Genomic DNA, 18,373 nt, shown 5'->3' with positions numbered 1-18,373 from the left:
AAATTAAACAGAATGATCCCAAACTCCGATGCACAATCCTGGTAATAATGCCATTACTGCCATTGACGTCATCGTTGCTCCTCTTAGAGAACCCTTGACTGCTTGATTGTCTCCATTTACAGATCACTAAACTACAAAAACCATAATGAAAATCAAATCAACCTCTGTCATCTCTCTTTGCTCTGCTCCATCCTGCTCAATTAAAAGGGACGTCGGACAATAATTACGGCCCTGGCGAAAAACAATCTTGCGGAGGGACATCCGGTGGTGTGACGAGAAAGCGTATCGACCGGGGAGAGCTCTTAGCCTTCACCTCACAGCCATCTCCTTCCCATAATGCTGAGAGGAAATCGATGCCTCAGATAGGAGTCCATTTCCTACAGTGTAGAAGCAAACTCGTGTTGCTTCACCCTGTGGGAAATTTCACAGGCTTTTTGCCCACAGCCAGAGTGCAGCGGATGCGGGAGAGATCGAAATCAAGGGCAGGAGAAGAAGCGATGAGGATGAGGTGAGAATGAGGTGGATAGATAGATAGAGGGAGGAAGGGGTGAGAGGATTGGATGGGAGGTGGGAACTCTGTTCACCAGGAACTTTCCACAAAAAGGCCCCTGATAGCTTTGTTTAACACTTTTTCTCATTGTTTTGCAAGCAGAAGCACAAAAAGGTGACGACAGAGCAGCTAAATGCGTTGCTGTTTGTCATGCTGATGTAAACATATGTTAACAAATGCAATGTCTTTGGAACTTTCTGCACCTCTACAGGCAACCAGAACAATTTACAGTATAGCCAAGTGTGTGCATATATGGATAGGCGTAATCTCTCTCACTGTGTGTGTGTCTGCATGTATGTGCATGTGTGTTATGGAAAAGGCGGCAGCGCAGGGTAGAAAGGAGTAGGAGTGGGTGTGATTTATTCATGACGACGAATAAGTGACTCACTCGATCTGGAGGCACTAAAATGGGGGAGTGTGTGTGTGTGTGTGTGTGTGTGTGTGTGTGTGTCTGTGTCTATGTCTGTGTCTGTGTCTGTGTCTGTGTCTGTGTCTGTGTGTGTGTGTCATATCATTTTCAAACCCTGGTTCATATTAAAGCTGTACTAATCCCGTGATTTTGAGGACATTCGTGTGTGAACTAGGTCACTGGCTTTTCTTGTTTTTGGACGTTGTAGCATGCTGGAGATATTTGATGTTCACTTCCCAGGTCCCTAAGCCTTTGAATGGACCTCTAAACGCTGAACTTTACCCTGAAACTTTTATTTTTGTATTGCTACCCTATAGTAACTTGTGGCTGCATCAGTTTGCAGTTCCATGATGGAGCAGAGAGAACGTTACAGAGACCAAACATTGATTACTGCAGCCTCATATGTACGTATATATATATACGTCTACCAGAATGTCTACCAGAATGTCCACACGTCTACCAGAATGTCCACTGTTAATACAGTATTTATGTCCATCAGCTCACATCTTGTCCAAGTCTGCATCATACAAGGACCTACATGGCAGTGTGGAGGTCGGTTGGAGCTGAAATATAGCCTTAAATATAACAACTGGAACATTTGCGGTGAATGCAGTTTAAATAATTTCTCCATAAAACCGAGCTGCACCAAAGAGGCGAGACAGACGTTCATTTAAAGCACATTAGAATGCAGCATCATACATATTTAAAGTCCTTAATTTTGATGGCTAATATAACTTGACAATTTCCATTACGGTGACACACACATACACACACACTGAGGCGATGGGTGGTCCATAGTTCCAGTCCCTCTCACAGTGAGCCTGAGACGTCGCACGCATGTCGTCACTCCCATCAGCCTTGAGGACGATGCTCGACAGTGACCTTCGCCATGCCGCTGCTCCTGAAATACTCCAGGATCATCTTCCAACCAGTAGAAACCTTATCCACTCTCTATTCTTCTTACTTTACTCAGTGATGGAATGATGATATGGGGCTGAGGTGGGGGGTCAACCATTCATCACATCAGACAGAACATCCACACCAAGGATGCCAGTGACCTTATGTCAAATTCACAAAGTTTTGGGGGGAAACTTTCTCTCCTTGTCGTTTTTTCCCCAGCATTTCCGTGACTCAAGCACAGACTGAGGTCCGTCCTGTCCGCTTGTCCCCTGAGGAGACTGAGGGTTTGACTCATCAAAAATAAAGAAGGATTATACAACCTCTTTCTGTGTGTGTGTGTGTGTGTGTGTGTGTGTGTGTGTCTGTGTCTGTGTGTGTGCTGTCTGCAGGGGATGGAGTCAGAGGAGAGTGCCACCCTGAGGATTAAAGCAACAATGCATGCAGACTGAGGGGGAAAAAGACGCCCGGGAAGCAACAACACAGAACAGGACTGTTTCTCCTAAACCAGGTGGATCTGTGGCCTAGAAATCTGAATACAAGACACAATTTGACATATTTGTGTTGTTTGAATGAAAAGAGCCAATAGTACAGTGTGTGTGTGTGTGTGTGTGTGTGTGTGTGTGTGTGTGTGTGTGTGGGAAGCAGCGAGATTACTCTTATCTTGTTGTGCGAAAGAATCTCAAATATTTCCAAAAACCAGCATAGCAACCAAAGATGGGAATTTTAAGCACGGGTTTGTCTCCTCAACCAATCAGATCCTTTGGCTGGAGTTCCGTGTTGTGTAACAAATTCTTACGGCAGATGGGCCGCACTATTGTTTTGCATGTGAGTTAAAGTTTGCAGGTTGACGAGAGGCCACCTGGTGTAATGTCGCCTGTGTGTCATGCAGCAGCCAACAGAGGGGAAATCAGGCGGGAGGCGAAGAGGGGGACAGAGACGCAGAGAGACAACAAGACTCAAATCATGACTGCAGTACAGGTGGTATAATAAGGTGAAGTCAAATTAATCATTAGGATTACAATTAGCAGTAAAATGTGCTGAAGTCCAAGGGAAAGTCATCGCTGAGAAGTCAAAGTCACATCTCTGAGAGTAAAGATAAAGGATTTTCCCCGACAGGATAACACACAATATAAGATTAAAGTTAAAGGTGCTATGATGCTGAAATGCAGAAGCACAGCCAGATGTAAGGGGCTAATATTCATTCAGGCATTGCCTCCGTTATGATTCAATTCGGTCAAAACATGTCATTCTCTGCAGAAAGGTTGGTTCAGATGATTCACAGACTTTAAGAAATGTAAAATGTCAGAAACACATTTCCTTCAAACTGAGCTTTATACCCTGACCTTTTGAAAATGGGAGGTTCTCTCAGGTTACTTTAGACGTGTTGGCCAAAAGAGCATGTCCAAGAAAGTAAAATGTGTCAAAATCACACTGGAGCATTGTCTTCTGCATGGTGTGTCGGTATTTGGGACATTACTGCTTAACTTCATATAAAATAAAACCCTCATCATCCTGATTTTCTTAGAATAAACCAACACACAGCCGCGTTGTGGCCTTTTTTTTAACAGTTCAGCCTACGTCATGTTGTTAATTAGTATGTTAGTCTCAGTTTCACCTCGTGTGAGCCTGGAGGCCGTAGCTGGCAATGGCTGGCGGCAGCGGCTGGCATGCTGGCACAGATGGATCGGTTAAAAGGTGCTGGGTCTGTGCCTGCTGCTGCTCAACAAATATGTCTGTCCCAATATTCCCGGGAAGTCATTAAATAGGGAAAATTAGAGAGAGAGAAAATTACTAAAGGCTGGCTGCGGTTGAAAGGTGGGGGGGTAAAACCAATGGTAGATGGAGAGAGAGACACGAGTGGATGAACTGGTGGAACAAGAGAGACCAGAAGCTGTTTCCTGGCGTTATACTTTTCCCATGTCCACAGGAAAAAACACTCCGCTTCCTCCACTTCCTGAGTGCAGCGACAGTCGGGAAGTCTTTGCCGCGCCCTTATTCACTAGTTTAACTCATTTTGCTGCCACCGCACAATAGAAAACATATGGGGGGAAAAAACCATAAGCAGCCACAGGGGAGAGCAAACTGCGGCTCTGTGCCTTTGCTCATCTGACCTCTTTACTTTCTTTGAAAGACATCCAACTTCTTTCCTGGGCAGAGTGACTTAGCAGACCTCTTCCTGACTTGTTGGAGGCCTCGGTGAGCCACAGGTTTCTGCGGGAAGGTCTTTTTGTTTAGTTTTGACACGGAGGCTGGCAGTACACAGCACATACGTTAGCAGGACATGCCTGTAGAATGTCCTGTCCTGTTGTGTTTAGGATTTTACGACACTCGTCTGATAGCTTTATAGTCAAGTCTCTCAAGTTTACTGTTGCAAAGTTAAACACAGAACAGAAATACTATTTTTAAACGTGTTTGTCCTACAAGACAGGTCGCAGCTTTGTTGAATGTAAAGTAATTCATTTGGAGCCACTTTCTGAGTAATGGCTTTAATGGTGGTTAATAAATCATTTATTGGCTTAAGATCAATAAAAAGCTATTTATAACAACAGTACTTGTGTTGGCAGGTTGTAAAATGAGCTACGGCAAATTAGTTCATTTGTTTCTTCAGCTCTTCAGTTCAGATGGAACCTGTCCAGCTTCTTTTCCATCCATTTATTAACGTTTTTTTGCTACATATCAACAACTGCAAATTTGTTCATTGTGGTTATATAGATCATCACAGGTCAGAAAGTGAGGACTAATTGATTTGTACTAGCTATTATTTATGAATGATTAGGTACGAACAAACTAATCTAAACTTAACTAAAGAAATCTCAATACTAATAAGATAAACTGCAAAAACTGAAACGATATCTCTGCAGGAGGCCAACCACCTATAATTCACCACTAGAGGGGGGCAGTGGTACAACTGAGCTGCAATGCCATGGTGGTGTTCTGTTATTCTTCACAGTTCCCTCTTTCCCACCTCAGCGCTGATCTGATATGAGACGGATCAGTCAAAGCTGTGCCGTGGGATCTCTTGCTTTCAGCTGCAGTGATTTGTTAGATCTAAATGTGACTGCAGGAAGCGAGGATGACATTGTTGGAAGTCTCTGACCCAGGACTGCACTTGGTTTTTATCCTGAGGTCTGGAGACAGCTGCAGAGCACGGCTGCCAAAGAAGGCAGCTATCATTGGTCACCTCCTGCTGCATTGATAATAGCAGAGGGATCATCCAGCCTCTATCAGCGGGTTCAGAGGCCTGTCAATGACCCAAAGGAGAACACAACATAGTTAAGAGAAGGTTACAGCAAGTTTAAGGCTCCTGGAGGGACTATTTGAGCTGTGGAGATTGATTTGTGTCCGTATTTACATGTGTTGATTTCATTTATAGTGTTTTAATTATTGTGTTTAGCTGTACAGTACCAGCGAGGAGAATTATCCAAGCATGAGAGAGAGAACCAGAGAAAGAAGGAGCTGAGAAAGACCAAGACATACAGCACATAAATCACATTTATGGATGATTTGGGATCAGTTTCTCAGGAATGACACGCAGGATCGACTCCAACTTTTCTGTGTGTGTTCCTAAACGCAGTCCCAGACCTCCTTCTAAATTAGTTACTAACCATACAGTGAATTCTGGGATTAAACCCAAAGACATCTAAAAATTACAGCTGCTGTATGTAATTAGATCTGATTTGGCTTCGGAAAAACCCTAGAGGCCCCAAAATACCACAATTCATCACAACGGGAATAACTTCATGGTGAATTATGTGGAGTGCAGGACCGGGGCGCAGCAGGTACAAAAGAGGGGGTCAGATTTTCACCATGACTCTGATGCAAAATCAGTTTTATCCTGTAAAATTATATTTGCACTTGTTTTCATGTGCAAACTTCGAGAGGGCAGTGAGTATAGTGTTTGGGACATTACGCCAAAGAAGATCAGTCAAAATATAATGCTGACATTGAGAAATAGTAATATTTCACTCAGTTAGGTTCTCATCTATACACAAAGACACTGAAACTGGATTGGGTTTCATCCGTGTGAACCTGACTTCATAAAACAGTAAAGCTCGAATGTCCAAGCACTAAAGATCAAATAGAGTGTGTGTGTGTGTGTGTGTGTGTGTGTGTGTGTGTGTGTGTGTGTGTGTGTGTGTGTGTGTGTGTGTGTGTGTGTGTGTGTGTGTGTGTGTGTGTCTGTGTGTATATATGTCAAATGCCAGGACTCTTCTCCCTTCTGGCCTTCCATCGCTGCGACCACATCCAAGAGTTTGGCTTGCTGTAAGAATGTGGGGTCCCATTGTGATGGATGCCTGGGCATTAAGATAAAGCAACATGCGGTGAGGTAAATCCACATCAGCCTGTCTGCAAAAACAGATATTATCAACATGCCACTGTGATTTTTATCACAACGGTCTATACCACAGAAATGCTGTGTTTGGATCATGCAAAACAATGAAACATTTATCATGCATGATATCCTGTCTCTGTTCAACCTCTTTTTTGCAGTCAGGTGATAAATCTCCCAGTGGATTCATTTCAACACGTTTCCAATAAAAATTCTGTAGCACTGAGGTATGATATCACCACAAAACTCAACCTCCAGGTATGAGAAACTGGCTGTGACTCTGCAGAACATACTACTGACCTTGATGCTGTAAAGCCAGATATGAAACAATGTCATTTTGATGCTGTGAATGTGAGCTTTCCCTTTGGTCTACAGAGGAGAAGGCAGCGCGATGGTGCTGGTGGTGTCCTATTTTTGGAGGGGCTATCAGTAAACCCAGTGCAGAGGTCTGAGTGACAGGACAAGTGTTGTACTAGACCCTCCCCTCACTCATTTTGGGGATGGCATTCCTCAGTGTAAGCAGACCCAGACTGCCCCATCCCATATTTCTGTCTCTCACTCACTTTGCTGTGATGGTTGGCCCGCTCTGGGCATGGGTGGGTGCAAAAAAGAGTGTGTGTGCGTGCATGTGTGTTCAGGTGTGAGTGTTGGCCTCGGAACTGGACTCAGAGAGAAGTCAGCGCCTGGACAGTGTGGCAGGCAAAGAGCAGGTCAGAGCTCTTGGAGGGGGGCCTGACAGATGACAATGGGGCCAACACACTGAGGGCCCCCAAACAAACAAACTGAAGGAGCAGAAAATAACCAAGAAAAAGAAGAGAAACTAAAAAAGAAAAGACAGCGAGAAAGAAAGAAAGAAAGAAAGAAAGAAATAGAAAGAAAGAAAGAGAGCAGAAAAATGGTCGCCGAGGAAGTGATAATTACTTTGTCCGGTGGAGCACCGTGGGGTTTCCGTCTGCAGGGAGGTGCGGAACATGAGAAACCGCTACAGGTAGCTAAGGTAAGACAAGTCACTCCACAGGCTGGAGGGGGAGGGGAGGGGGGGATCATCACTGAATCATTTTAAAGGTTTGCTGAGTGGAAAGTAAATGCAATTCTTCCCTCAGTGGACAGCCACACTTAAAGAGAAGTGCTGCATCAGCTGAGATATATTAGGTAGAGATTTGAGGAGCTGTGAATGAAGTTGAAATGGAATATTGGCTGTCATGCATGGTTGGTTTGTGGCCTGAACATGAGTCATCGTCTTGTTTAAGAATGGCGTTCATGTAAAGTCACACTGATGATTGATTAGGCGAAGTTTAGCAGGGAAAGTAAGGCAAACTGTTGGCAGCATGTCCTGATAAGACTCCAGACAGTTCAAAGGTTGTCAAAGTCAAACTGTTAGTGTTGCTAATTAAACCCATACTACACACTTGGTCATTTTTATTTGCCTCTTATTAACTTTGTAATGTGTTACGAGTAAACAATGGAATAGAGATATTATGCAGGTTTGGGTCATAGTTTTATGGGATCTGATGATTTTGCTCACCTAGCTTATAGATACTACACACAGTTCCCTCATGGTCACATTTGCTTTTTTACTACTGAACGAGGTATGTTTCCATTACATCAGTCGTATTTCAGTAAGAAGCTCAAATCACTCTGGCGATGCTTGTTCCAGTTTAAACTGGAGACTTAGCACACCGAATGTGGTAACAGTAGATACCACATAGCAGTCCAGTCAGTGTCATCGTCATCATCCTAGTTAAACTAGTTCTTACGATCACTGATGTACAGGCCAGAGTGAAGACTGCAGCAACGTAACACATTGCTTCAATTCAGTATCAAATGCTTTCTCAGATGGTAATTGAATCACCAGTCAACCTGATGAAAAAAAATATCCGGGAAAGAAAATATTTGAGTTTACAGCTCTTAAGCCTCCTTGCTCGAAACAACGGGACATTTTAACAAAGGTTTGACCAATAAATTCAACTTTAGCGTGGGCGTTATGAGTGTTAACATTTGAGAACTGCAGCCTCAAAAATATACAACCAAAAATTTGACCTAACTGAAAATGTACAGCAACAAACATTACATCAAAATAAAGTCTTTATATAGATCTCATTACAGGATAGGATACTTCAGATTGTAGTACGCGTCCACGTGCAAACAAATACCAAACAATACACAGAGACATGCTGTCAAACACACATACTGCATAGACTTTAACTAAATGTTAACTGAGCAAAATCACTTTTCCAGGTGGCTATTTTTGGCATTGAAGCTGCAGGTCACTAGGTCAGCCAAGGTGTGTGTTTCAACTCAATACTCAAAAATTAACCTCATACACTATTTTTGTATCTGTCAAACTCAATATCTTGCGGTTCCGAGAGAAAACATATAAACTGATCTAGAGTGTCACATTCACGCCCCTGTGCCCCACCGCTTTGTTCCATTTGGTTCTTTTTGACTTCTTTCAAAGAACAGATCATCATACTAATGGATCCAATTATCAATCTTGCACAATTTTCCTACCATGTCTGTCTCAGCGAAACAATTGCTTCATATCATGGTGCTGCTGCAGTCTTTGGCATGTTTGTTCCTCATATTGATTCAGCAAGAAGCCCACTTATTCAGAATGTGGTAATAAGTACGCAAGAGTGCCACAGGACACCAACTAACCTTTATGGAGGCGGACAGCTGTGTCTGTCTAACCAGCCAAAACAGCATGCTCCTTCACCCCTGAGAGCGTGGAGGTGCAATCATGTCAGGTCTCATACTAAATGGTCCCTAACAGGTGGAGCTGTTTGGGGTTTCACTGACAGAGCTGAACTGCGATTGCTCGGTTTGTGCCTGTGTGCATTATTATATGTCTTTATGTGTCATTTATATCAGTCAATGCGATGTCTTGCAACCGCAACATTACTGACTGACTGAATAACTGACACCCTGTACCACAAACACTTTAAAAGGCTTAGCTAAATGGAGACCTGGGATTTCATTACAGTCACACCAGAATAGCTGAAAAGAAAACTAATTAGGTCAACCTATGCAACCCTTTCTTATCACTGCATTGTTACATGGAGTATTAAATTATTCTAAATGAATGTCTTTATAGACTTGCAATCACTGTCTTTGAATGATTTGAAACATGTGCTTTAAATTTATTATGAAATATCTTGAAATGGCTTCCAAAGACCTGAGGTAATTTAGGTGGGCATAATGCCATAGTCCTAACAGAGCTTGGGCACAAATAGAAGAGCACCAAATGAAGATGGCTGCTGGCTGGCATTTCCTAGTTAAAGTGTGTTTGAGTGATCCACTTGAGCTGCAATATGTGGCACATGTCTGCAACAAGATCCAGCTGTCAGGACAAAACCTGCACTGTGTCAAGCACAATCCCCACGTAAGACAAGACCGATTTCATTTTCTATTCGCTCTGAAAAACAGGAACACCGTATATATCACCCTCATATCTCTGATCTCTCTCTCAGAATCCAGATTACAGCTCTCCACATCAAAGGTTTTTACCACATCAAAACTGATTAAATGTGGAGTTGTGTGAGTTTTTGTCTGTGTATAACTTTTTGTTTTACCTTCTGCAGATACGTAAACGCAGTAAGGCATGCAGGGCTGGACTACGTGAGGCTGATGAGCTGGTGTCCATCAACGAACAGCCATGTGCAGGATTATCCCATGGCCAGGCCATGGAGCTCATCGACAGCTCCACAGGGATTCTTCACATCCAGGTCAAAAGGTCAGAGGCACAAAAGTATTATGATCTTACCAGTGGAATCATCCATCCAATGTAATCAATAAGACAAAATGCCATAAATAACATGCTAAAGTATAAGGTTCTAAATTTTTTATTTTCAGTGTACTTGTATAAACATACATCCTAACATGAATTAAACTTCAGATTAATAAAAACTTCCAGTGTTTGTGTATTACAGTCCTAGCAACTCTGACATCATCACTCTATGCACCCTCCTGAGGACCCTCACTTGGATTCATCAGTATGTTAAATACTGTCCTTGTTTGCAGAGCACCTGCTGGTTTTCAGTCTGTGGTGCTTGTGACCCGTGCCCCATCTCCCCGTATAGACAAAGAGTACTGTGCTGCTTTGCGTACCCTGTCACCCAGCAACCCCCAACATGCTCCAGTCCGCGAGATCCACCGTAGCCAATCCTCCTTGACCAGTGGGTTAACATCTCCACCAGGAAGTGAGGCATACTACGGTGAGACTGACAGTGATGCAGATGTGGCAGGGTATGAGAGGCAGCGCCGACAGAAACGTCGCAGTCCCAGCAACTCCACCCCTGGGAAGCCATCGGGACGAGCCTCACCAGAGGGTGGCGAGACCTCAGAGATGAGTGGCTACGACAGTGCTCCAGACGCACAGGTTTACCCCGATTTGTTGGACGGACGTGCAGGAGGAGATGAAGGAGGAGGACTACCAGGGGTGGCACGGAGGGAGGTGGTTTACCAACCTCCTGTTCCAGGATTGTGGTCCTCCCAGACATCCACTGAGACCTCCTCCATCATCTCCTCTGCAGATGACCAGGGGCCACGGGACGGAGCGCAAGAGGAAGACAGTGGTTTCCTTGAGCCATCCAATGTGCCACTGGTGTCCCCAGAGAGGGCAAAGGAGGCCTTAATGCTGAGTTCTCGTGACCAGCTTGTGCCCATGGTGGGGCCTTTAAGCAAACCAATAGATGAGGAGCTTACAACAACATACGTGGAAAAGGCCAAGCAAGCCAGTAAGTAAAGGAAGAACAATGACAGACCTGGGCTTCACACTGAGGTCACTGGTTGGTTCAGGTGTTGATATCTTTTTCATACCAACATTTGCCAGCCTACAGATCATCAAATCAAATTAATCACAATAGCATCACAAGTCATAGCATACTGTAGCTTTTTTTAGTTATGGGCCTTTAACTGGGCCCATTATTTTATGACCTTTGATGTAGAAAACCAACCCGTGTTCGCCAAACCAGCACAGGTTTTCTTTTAGTTTAGTAATTCCTAGAGTCAACCTGATCTGGGCCTCTTAAGGACACAGCAGATACAGTCATCTATATTTACTTCTGGTTCTGCGGTGCAATAGACTGGGTGAACATCATGGGAGCTCATAAAAAGTATCTACAGATTTTCGTGGGTGTCGTATAGCAAAACAGGGAGTCTGTGAGGAAGTCTGAGATATGTTTTGAAATACTCATTGTGCCACTATTCCACTCTCAACACAGTCAAGATTTCTGGACCCATACGTTGGATGGATGCGCCAATTAGCTACTATGTCACCAAAACATTTCCTAATTAATGGCTATTAGTGACTAGTTCCTGTATATGAAGTATTTTGAAGAGAGGTTGTTAGTGACACAGAGCTGAGGGACAGCACTCACACGGATCAAGAAATCTTTCTTGCTTGTTATCTTGTCCATCATCCCATAATAAGCCTTGGAAAAGGGCAGAGCTAGGCTATTTGAAGGTGACAGGTTGTTTTAAGAACATGAATAAATATACTGTTGTAAATCCCCCTTGTCACGCCAAGTTCAGGTTTGGCATTCCAATGTCCTACACAGGACCAGTGACCTAGTCATACTGAGAACTCCAGTCATGTGACTCTGGTTATATAATTGATCTTATAATCTTCCTAATGCCCAAACAAGTCAAAGTATATGTAGCAACCATACTTTTTAATTTCTCCTTCAAAGCACTTACATCATACAGCATTACCTTGTAAATACATCGAGCTTAGTTACATGTTAGTACACAGGACTAATGGACAGGACAAATTTGCCCTTCATCCAATCTAATGTGAGAAGCCTCAGGCTTGCCAGGAATTTTTCCGGAAGTGTTCCTGTGAAGACATTGATGCATGTGGAAGGCATAATGGTCAGGGTGGATTTAGATTGGCTTTAGACTCATGTCACACTCTGTTCTTAGTTTAAAGGTTAAATTTGTTAATTCAGACCTCTCTGATTTCACTGCAGTAGTTGAACATGAGGTAAGTTTCGGGTAATTTCAGTTGTATTCTGGAACTGGGTAATTGAATACTTTGTATACATTGAAATGATACCTTTTATATTCTTATTCTGTGTGTACAGATAACAGAATCCTTCTTTCTATGTGTTTTTCCATTGTGCTTTTACATCCTGCAGAACTGAACAGGGGCGATACTCTGCAGGACAAGCATGTAAAAGAGGCCAAAAACAAGTGTCGGACAATTGCATCCCTACTGACTGATGCTCCTAATCCTCACTCCAAGGGCGTGCTAATGTTCAAGAAGAGACGGCAGCGCTCCAAAAAGTACACCCTCACTAGTTTTGGTAGTGTGGATGAGGATACATGCCAGGACTCACAGGAGGAGGAGGATGGCGTGTTCCCTGGTAGTGAGTCAGAGATTGATGAGGAAGGCTTCTCATCAGTCCCTGATCCAACTTGGGATAGTGACTACTTGGATATGCTGGAGAAGAGAGCAACTGCAGGCTCTGAGGGTCGGGGGGATGGCCTGGAGGATGCTCCCAGTCCAGGGCTGAGTAATACCACTGGCAAGGGTGCCCAGTTATTTGAGCAGCAAAGAAAAAGGGCTGCAGAGCACGCAAAGAAAGTAGAGGCTGCACATCCTCAGCCACCTTTCCAGTCTCAAGCCATGGAGTATCCTCAGATTTATCAGGGACATTCAGAGATACAACCAAACCTCCAGCCTCAGCAGCTGATGCCACCTGTCCCAACTGCCTTACAACAAGAGACACAACCATTGGCTTTCCAAGGTCCAGTTACAGTTGGATTCCAAGACATGTCTCATGGAGATCTGTCCTACTCTGCAGTTAGTACAGCTAGCATGGTGATGTCACCTCCAGCTGTGCCATCCAAACACGGTACAGCCTCAGTGTCTATCCTGTCTAGTCCTGCACCACCAGCTGAAACACCGTTACCAGACCTGCCTGCCAGTAATGTTCTAAACAGAACTGCACGTCCATTCACACCTGGGTTCATAAGTATCCGAGCTGCAACTGCCCCTGTAGTGTTTCGTCCACCTGTTACAAAGGCGCCCCAACGTCCAGCCTCAGCAGCTATTGCGTCACCACAATACTTTACGGCCTCTGAGCTAGCCATCAATGCTCCATCAGTAATGTCACAGCTGCCACCTGGCCCCCCTTTAATTTTCTCCTCCCCATCCAGTGTACCTAGAGGTCCCTTTGCCCCCACATTTGAAGTTTCTATTCCCCCCCTGCCTTCAGCCCCCTGTGTAGAGACAGTGCAAGCAGTCCCATCAATGGCTTCTGTCCAGGGTCCATTTGTAAATGTGCCATCAGTATCAATGCCATCATTTATCCCAGCATCAACAGCTCAAACTCCGCATGCACTCATGATGCCACCCCCTGTTACTGCTATATCCCAGAGTCGTATTTCAGCTGCGCAAGCTGCGGCATTACCTCCACCTCAGTCTCAGCCATCTCTAACTCAGTATATAGCACCTGTTGCTCCAGTGTCAGTGGTCTCTCAACCAGAAGCTGTAGCCCAAACTCCTGCCCCTGGGCCAGGAAATCGTACAGGAATCTTACATGATGCTCGGCGACGTGGAGGCAGACCCAAACCTATGTTCATTGTGCCAGAAGCCAAGAAGTACTCCCCCAATCCTGCGTTATTGTCTATGGTGCAGAATCTGGATGACAGATCTGCGAGATATGGCCAGTCTACCGCTGAAGTATATTATGAAGGTGCAGAGGAAGAGAAGTGTGGTGAGGCAGGCAGGATGCCTCCTCCAGTGGCACCCAAACCCCGGCTTATCCATGAAGGCCCGCAGATTCTTCAAGCAGAGGGCAAGGGGGCCCAGCTGTTTGCACGTAGGCAAAACCGCATGGGTATGTATGTGGTGGACACCCCACCTGAGACCCCTTACCAGCAGGAAATTAATTACCAGCAGCAATATTCTCCTCAGTTTTTTGACTCACAGAATCCTTCCCTTCCCCCTCAGTTTAAGTACTCCCCCAATGTCCGTGCCCCTCCACCCATTGGGTACAACCCGCTCCTGGCCCCCACTATTCCTACAGGGCCTCAGAGAGATACTAGCAAGATAGACAGCAGAGGTATGGGAGGCAGCCAGAAAGAGGGCATCAAAACATTGGATTTCATGAGACGACAGCCTTACCAGCTCAACTCTGCCATGTTCAACTATGGAGGGAGTGCTGCTAATCAATCAGGCATGCCCTCTTACCAGAGGCAGTATCAGGGTGCCTGCACGGCAATGGTTGGCAGCTCATTGACCTCACCTAAGCAGATCCCCATCAAAACAGCCCGTGTCATTGAGGTAAAACGATTCTCCACACCAACACCCATGTCAGCTCCGACTTTGACACCCAAAGTCATTGCGCCACGCTCTGCTACCAGCCTTGGAGAACGTTTGAGTCACCATGGCATGACTTCCCCACCTTTTTTGCCTTTCACTACAACCTCTGCCCCTCTCTCAGCACCAGCACCAACCATTGCACCGGCCTTCACCTCACCTCATCCCGCTCCATGTGCTATGCCTAACCTCCCAAAATTTTCTTCCGCCACTGTTCCTAATCCTGTGCCCACTGCAATCCACACACCGTATACTCCCGCCTCGTACACTACTGGGCTCCAGGCAGCCAAGCAGTTCCAGAGTGCCCCTGAGCTGAGAGTGTTTGCCTTCTTACCCCCCAAGCACAACCCTGTTCAGGTGCCCAAGCCACGTTTTGTTGCCACCAAGGGAGGCGTTCAGCCCGGTGTGTGGCGGCCTGGAGGACAGTTTGAACGCTATTAAGTCACTACCAGTCTTGGAAAGCTTCACTTCCATCAATTCAATCAAGAGAAAAAATATCCAGAAACATGTTTTTGAAGTATCTGTTAGCTTGAATGATGGTGATACAGTATAAACATGAGGTTGGTGTTGATCCTGCTTATCATATTAATTATGCTCTCAATTTGAGTGACAATCATGGGGTTAATTTTATCATACATACAGCTTTATAGTCCACTCTATGCCTGTCCTGGGGGAGGTTTGTGTATGGCTTCTGGAATGTTTTCTATTATCTAAGAATCTAAAATCTAAACAGAGCCTATACTGAAATATTCTTTGAAACTTGAAATGTCTGAAGTTGCTGAAAATAAAAAGTTTTTTCAAAGAGTGCAGGATGTGGTACAGCATGTTGACAGGTGGAGCATCACAAGGCAAACTGGGAAGCTTTTACGACTGTACATGTACTATTACTGAGTAGCAGTCCAATTAAGCACGGTGAGGTTTGTTTGTTTTTTACAACACTTTATATTTAGTATAACCGGGAGACTGTGGACCTGATGTGACCTAAACTACTATTCCAACTATGCATGAGCAATTGAAGTTTTTTGCAGCGTAACTTGCTGTGGGAGTGTAACAGTAATGGTCTGCTCTTACGAAGTGTAGGTGAGTTTGTGCTAAATACTCTGGCTCACTATAGCCAGCTATCTTTTTTAGCACGGGTCACATTCAGCAACTGCCAAATTTGTCACTGATTGTACACTTGTCACTAGATATCACAGCTTCCAATTGTCACTTAGGCACAACAAGCTTCATAGTATTAGCGTGCCGTTTGCATAACTCTTAACCTGTAAACACTGTAGGTGGTTGAAAACATTTTCTTATTTTTTTCATTGTGATTCAATCTAATATCCCATATGAAAAAGTGCATTGACTGAGATGTATTTGTTAAAGGTATGAGAGTGGCTGTAAATGGGGTTGTCAGCAGGATATAGGAAGGCCAGATGACTGAATGTGGTTACGTTTTAGTGATAATCTCAATTGGCACTTATAATTTGAAGACACAGCCCACTGTTTCACAGAAATTGGTATGATCAGATATAGTAGCATGCTACAAAACTGAAAAAAATCTTATCTTATCTAATTGAATTACCTGTTTTGAACTGATGTAGTTTTAAAGGATGGCAACAAGGAAGGTTTGGGACCTAATGTTTGTTAGTAAAGCTAAGAAAGAAGATGCAGAGAGGTACATAATTTCAGTTATGCCACTGACTCTGCTACTAAATCTTGAGAGTGTGAGCAAGTCATTGTAAGGTCCAAAAAAGGCAAATGTGAAGTAACAATAAGCAAAGACAGATTGTGTTGCGAGGCAGAGTTTCTTTTTTTTTTCTTCAAGCATTTTCTAAATATTACTTTCTTAAAGTTGTATTTTTCTTAGTGCTATGGCTGCAAAAATAAATGTGGATATAGTTTTTGTTGAGGTGTAAAATATAATACGTACATGTTTGTGGATGTAGAAAGTGTGAAATTGTGAATACTGCAAAGTGGGTAAGTAACTGCTTTATACAAATTATTAGAAGAAAAAAACATTTAAGAGAAATAAAATTTGACTTGAAAGCTGTCCAATTGCCTCATTTGTCTGATTTGTTAAAAATTGTTTCTTTTTTAACACTTACAGAAGCCAAGATTCTATTATATCAAGAAAGCACATCCTCCACATCCTCTCTCTGATTCCTGTGAATTATGCGTTATCAATGAGTTTCACTATGTTGTTCTACTGCTTAACTAGGCCAATAAAACACACCTACACACACACACACACACACACACCGTGTAAATATTGCAGGGGAATCGAATTATGGAGTCACACATAAGAGCGACAGAACACCCATAAAAGAGAAAAAATAACACCAGGAGGGGTCCTGACAGTTATATTTGTCATAATTTATGTCCTCACATAAGGTGACCATCTTATCTCTTATGTTTTCATCATAAAAACCACCCCCCCAAGATAAACTTTAAACATTAAATGTAGCTCAGTGATGTGATCAAACAAGCTAGCTATTATCTTTCTTTCAGCTTACAGTACAGTTATAACTAATCTAATTTAAATTGAAGCTCTTATTTTCCAATCTCTGAGAAAGATATTGTTTCAAGCCATCAAAGCCGATTGCTGCAACAAACATTTACAATTATTTAGTTGATGATAGAATGATCATAATACCCTGTACAAACAAAAGTGTGTGTGGGAGCTGCCAGCATCCAGGTCTACTGTCTGTTTGCTGTAATGAGCACAACTGCAGAGTAGACATACAGTACGTTGTTGTGATCATGCCCCAGGAAATGTGTGGGCTGTTTTTCCTTTACACCTTTGCCATCACATGAGGAGATACTGTAGTCGAACGTGTAGTCAGCTGCCTGTTATGATATTCTTCTGCCACCTAGTGACAAATGCTTAAGCAGAAATGTGCAGGTGTAAATGATGTCATATGCCTCAGTGCACCTACTGACAGTTCTGATGTAAGATAACTGCATTTTGACATTTAACACATTAAATAGCTTATATCAACTGAAAGGTCAGACTTTAAATAAAGAAACATCTAAAGGTTAAATTACCGGTGTTGTAGTTATCCTATCTAAATCCTAAACCGGAATCTGTTAGTGAGCCACTATGGTCTGACACATATGGAAATCTTCAGGGTGTATTTACTGTAACATTGTGGCTCATTATTCTGTTGCCATTACCACCCTATGCCTCTTAGCGGTGCTGCGGGCTGTCTGTTGAATTCCAGCTAAGCCTCCCTATGTGAGGCTGCAGTCAGAGCTGCATTTAGTCTCCAACCTCAACTCTCAGGACAGGCCGGGTGTCTATATATAGGGCTGTTAATATCCAAACACTAGACTGTTTACAGTAGAGAAAAAAGACCTTTTGCCAGGTCACACCACTGTAATCAGGAATTTGTTCTTAATGTAACTGCTTAAAGGACTACATTAAAAATTAAACTGCCAGCTTAGCTAGTGTTTTGTCTTTCTTTTGTATTGAACCATACAATAATTTTAGTGGCAGAAATAGAATTAAAGATACAATCATAATTACAAAGCACATATTGTTTGATATATCGCATTCTCCCTGAAATCTCGTACTTGTCCGTCATGTCTGTGCACAAGTTGCCAATTAATTGTTTGCATGGGAAATCATGAATTCAAAGTGAAACTGAATGTTCATCCCAAGTGTCTGAGATATACAGTAAATCTTTCTGAATATACAGAATAAGAACACATACTCTATATATGGGTGATGCTCTGTGTTCTTTCAAGACGTAGGCTGCTGCACTCTAAATTCACTGTAAAGTAGAAAGGTTCTGTCACTGTATGCTCAGAGGAAGCCCTTGCAGACTCACTGGAACCTCCAGAGTCCTAATTTTGGAGATGAAGACTTGGAGC

At 43.5% G+C, this 18,373-nt stretch overlaps 1 protein-coding gene across 1 annotated transcript; it reads left to right on the top strand.

Annotated features, from left to right (window-relative positions):
* Positions 1-7,084: 7,084 nt before the first annotated feature.
* Positions 7,085-14,956, top strand: synpo2la (synaptopodin 2-like a). The gene is made up of 7 exons (XM_076160289.1): positions 7,085-7,186; positions 9,771-9,922; positions 10,210-10,925; positions 12,327-13,046; positions 13,659-14,376; positions 14,428-14,570; positions 14,640-14,956. Exons 1-7 carry the CDS (start codon positions 7,085-7,087, stop codon positions 14,954-14,956), a joined length of 2,868 nt encoding a protein of 955 aa, XP_076016404.1.
* Positions 14,957-18,373: the final 3,417 nt, after the last annotated feature.

Source organism: Genypterus blacodes, unplaced genomic scaffold (genome assembly GCF_046128005.1).
Source record: "Genypterus blacodes isolate CSIRO-AG114 ecotype Tasmania unplaced genomic scaffold, CSIRO-AGI_Gbla_v1 ptg000105l_1, whole genome shotgun sequence".
Taxonomy (NCBI): Eukaryota; Metazoa; Chordata; class Actinopteri; order Ophidiiformes; family Ophidiidae; genus Genypterus; species Genypterus blacodes.
This window is presented reverse-complemented; position numbering and strand designations above follow the sequence as displayed.

What these genes read in the sequence shown, in the direction of transcription:
- synpo2la (XM_076160289.1), top strand. Translation starts at nt 7,085, where the DNA reads ATGGTCGCCGAGGAAGTGATAATTACTTTGTCCGGTGGAGCACCGTGG. An exon ending in AGCTGTGCCATCCAAACACG is followed by an intron (nt 13,047 to 13,658) that starts GTACAGCCTCAG and finishes CTGTTGCTCCAG; the next exon opens with TGTCAGTGGTCTCTCAACCA. An exon ending in TGCTACCAGCCTTGGAGAAC is followed by an intron (nt 14,571 to 14,639) that starts GTTTGAGTCACC and finishes CCCCTCTCTCAG; the next exon opens with CACCAGCACCAACCATTGCA.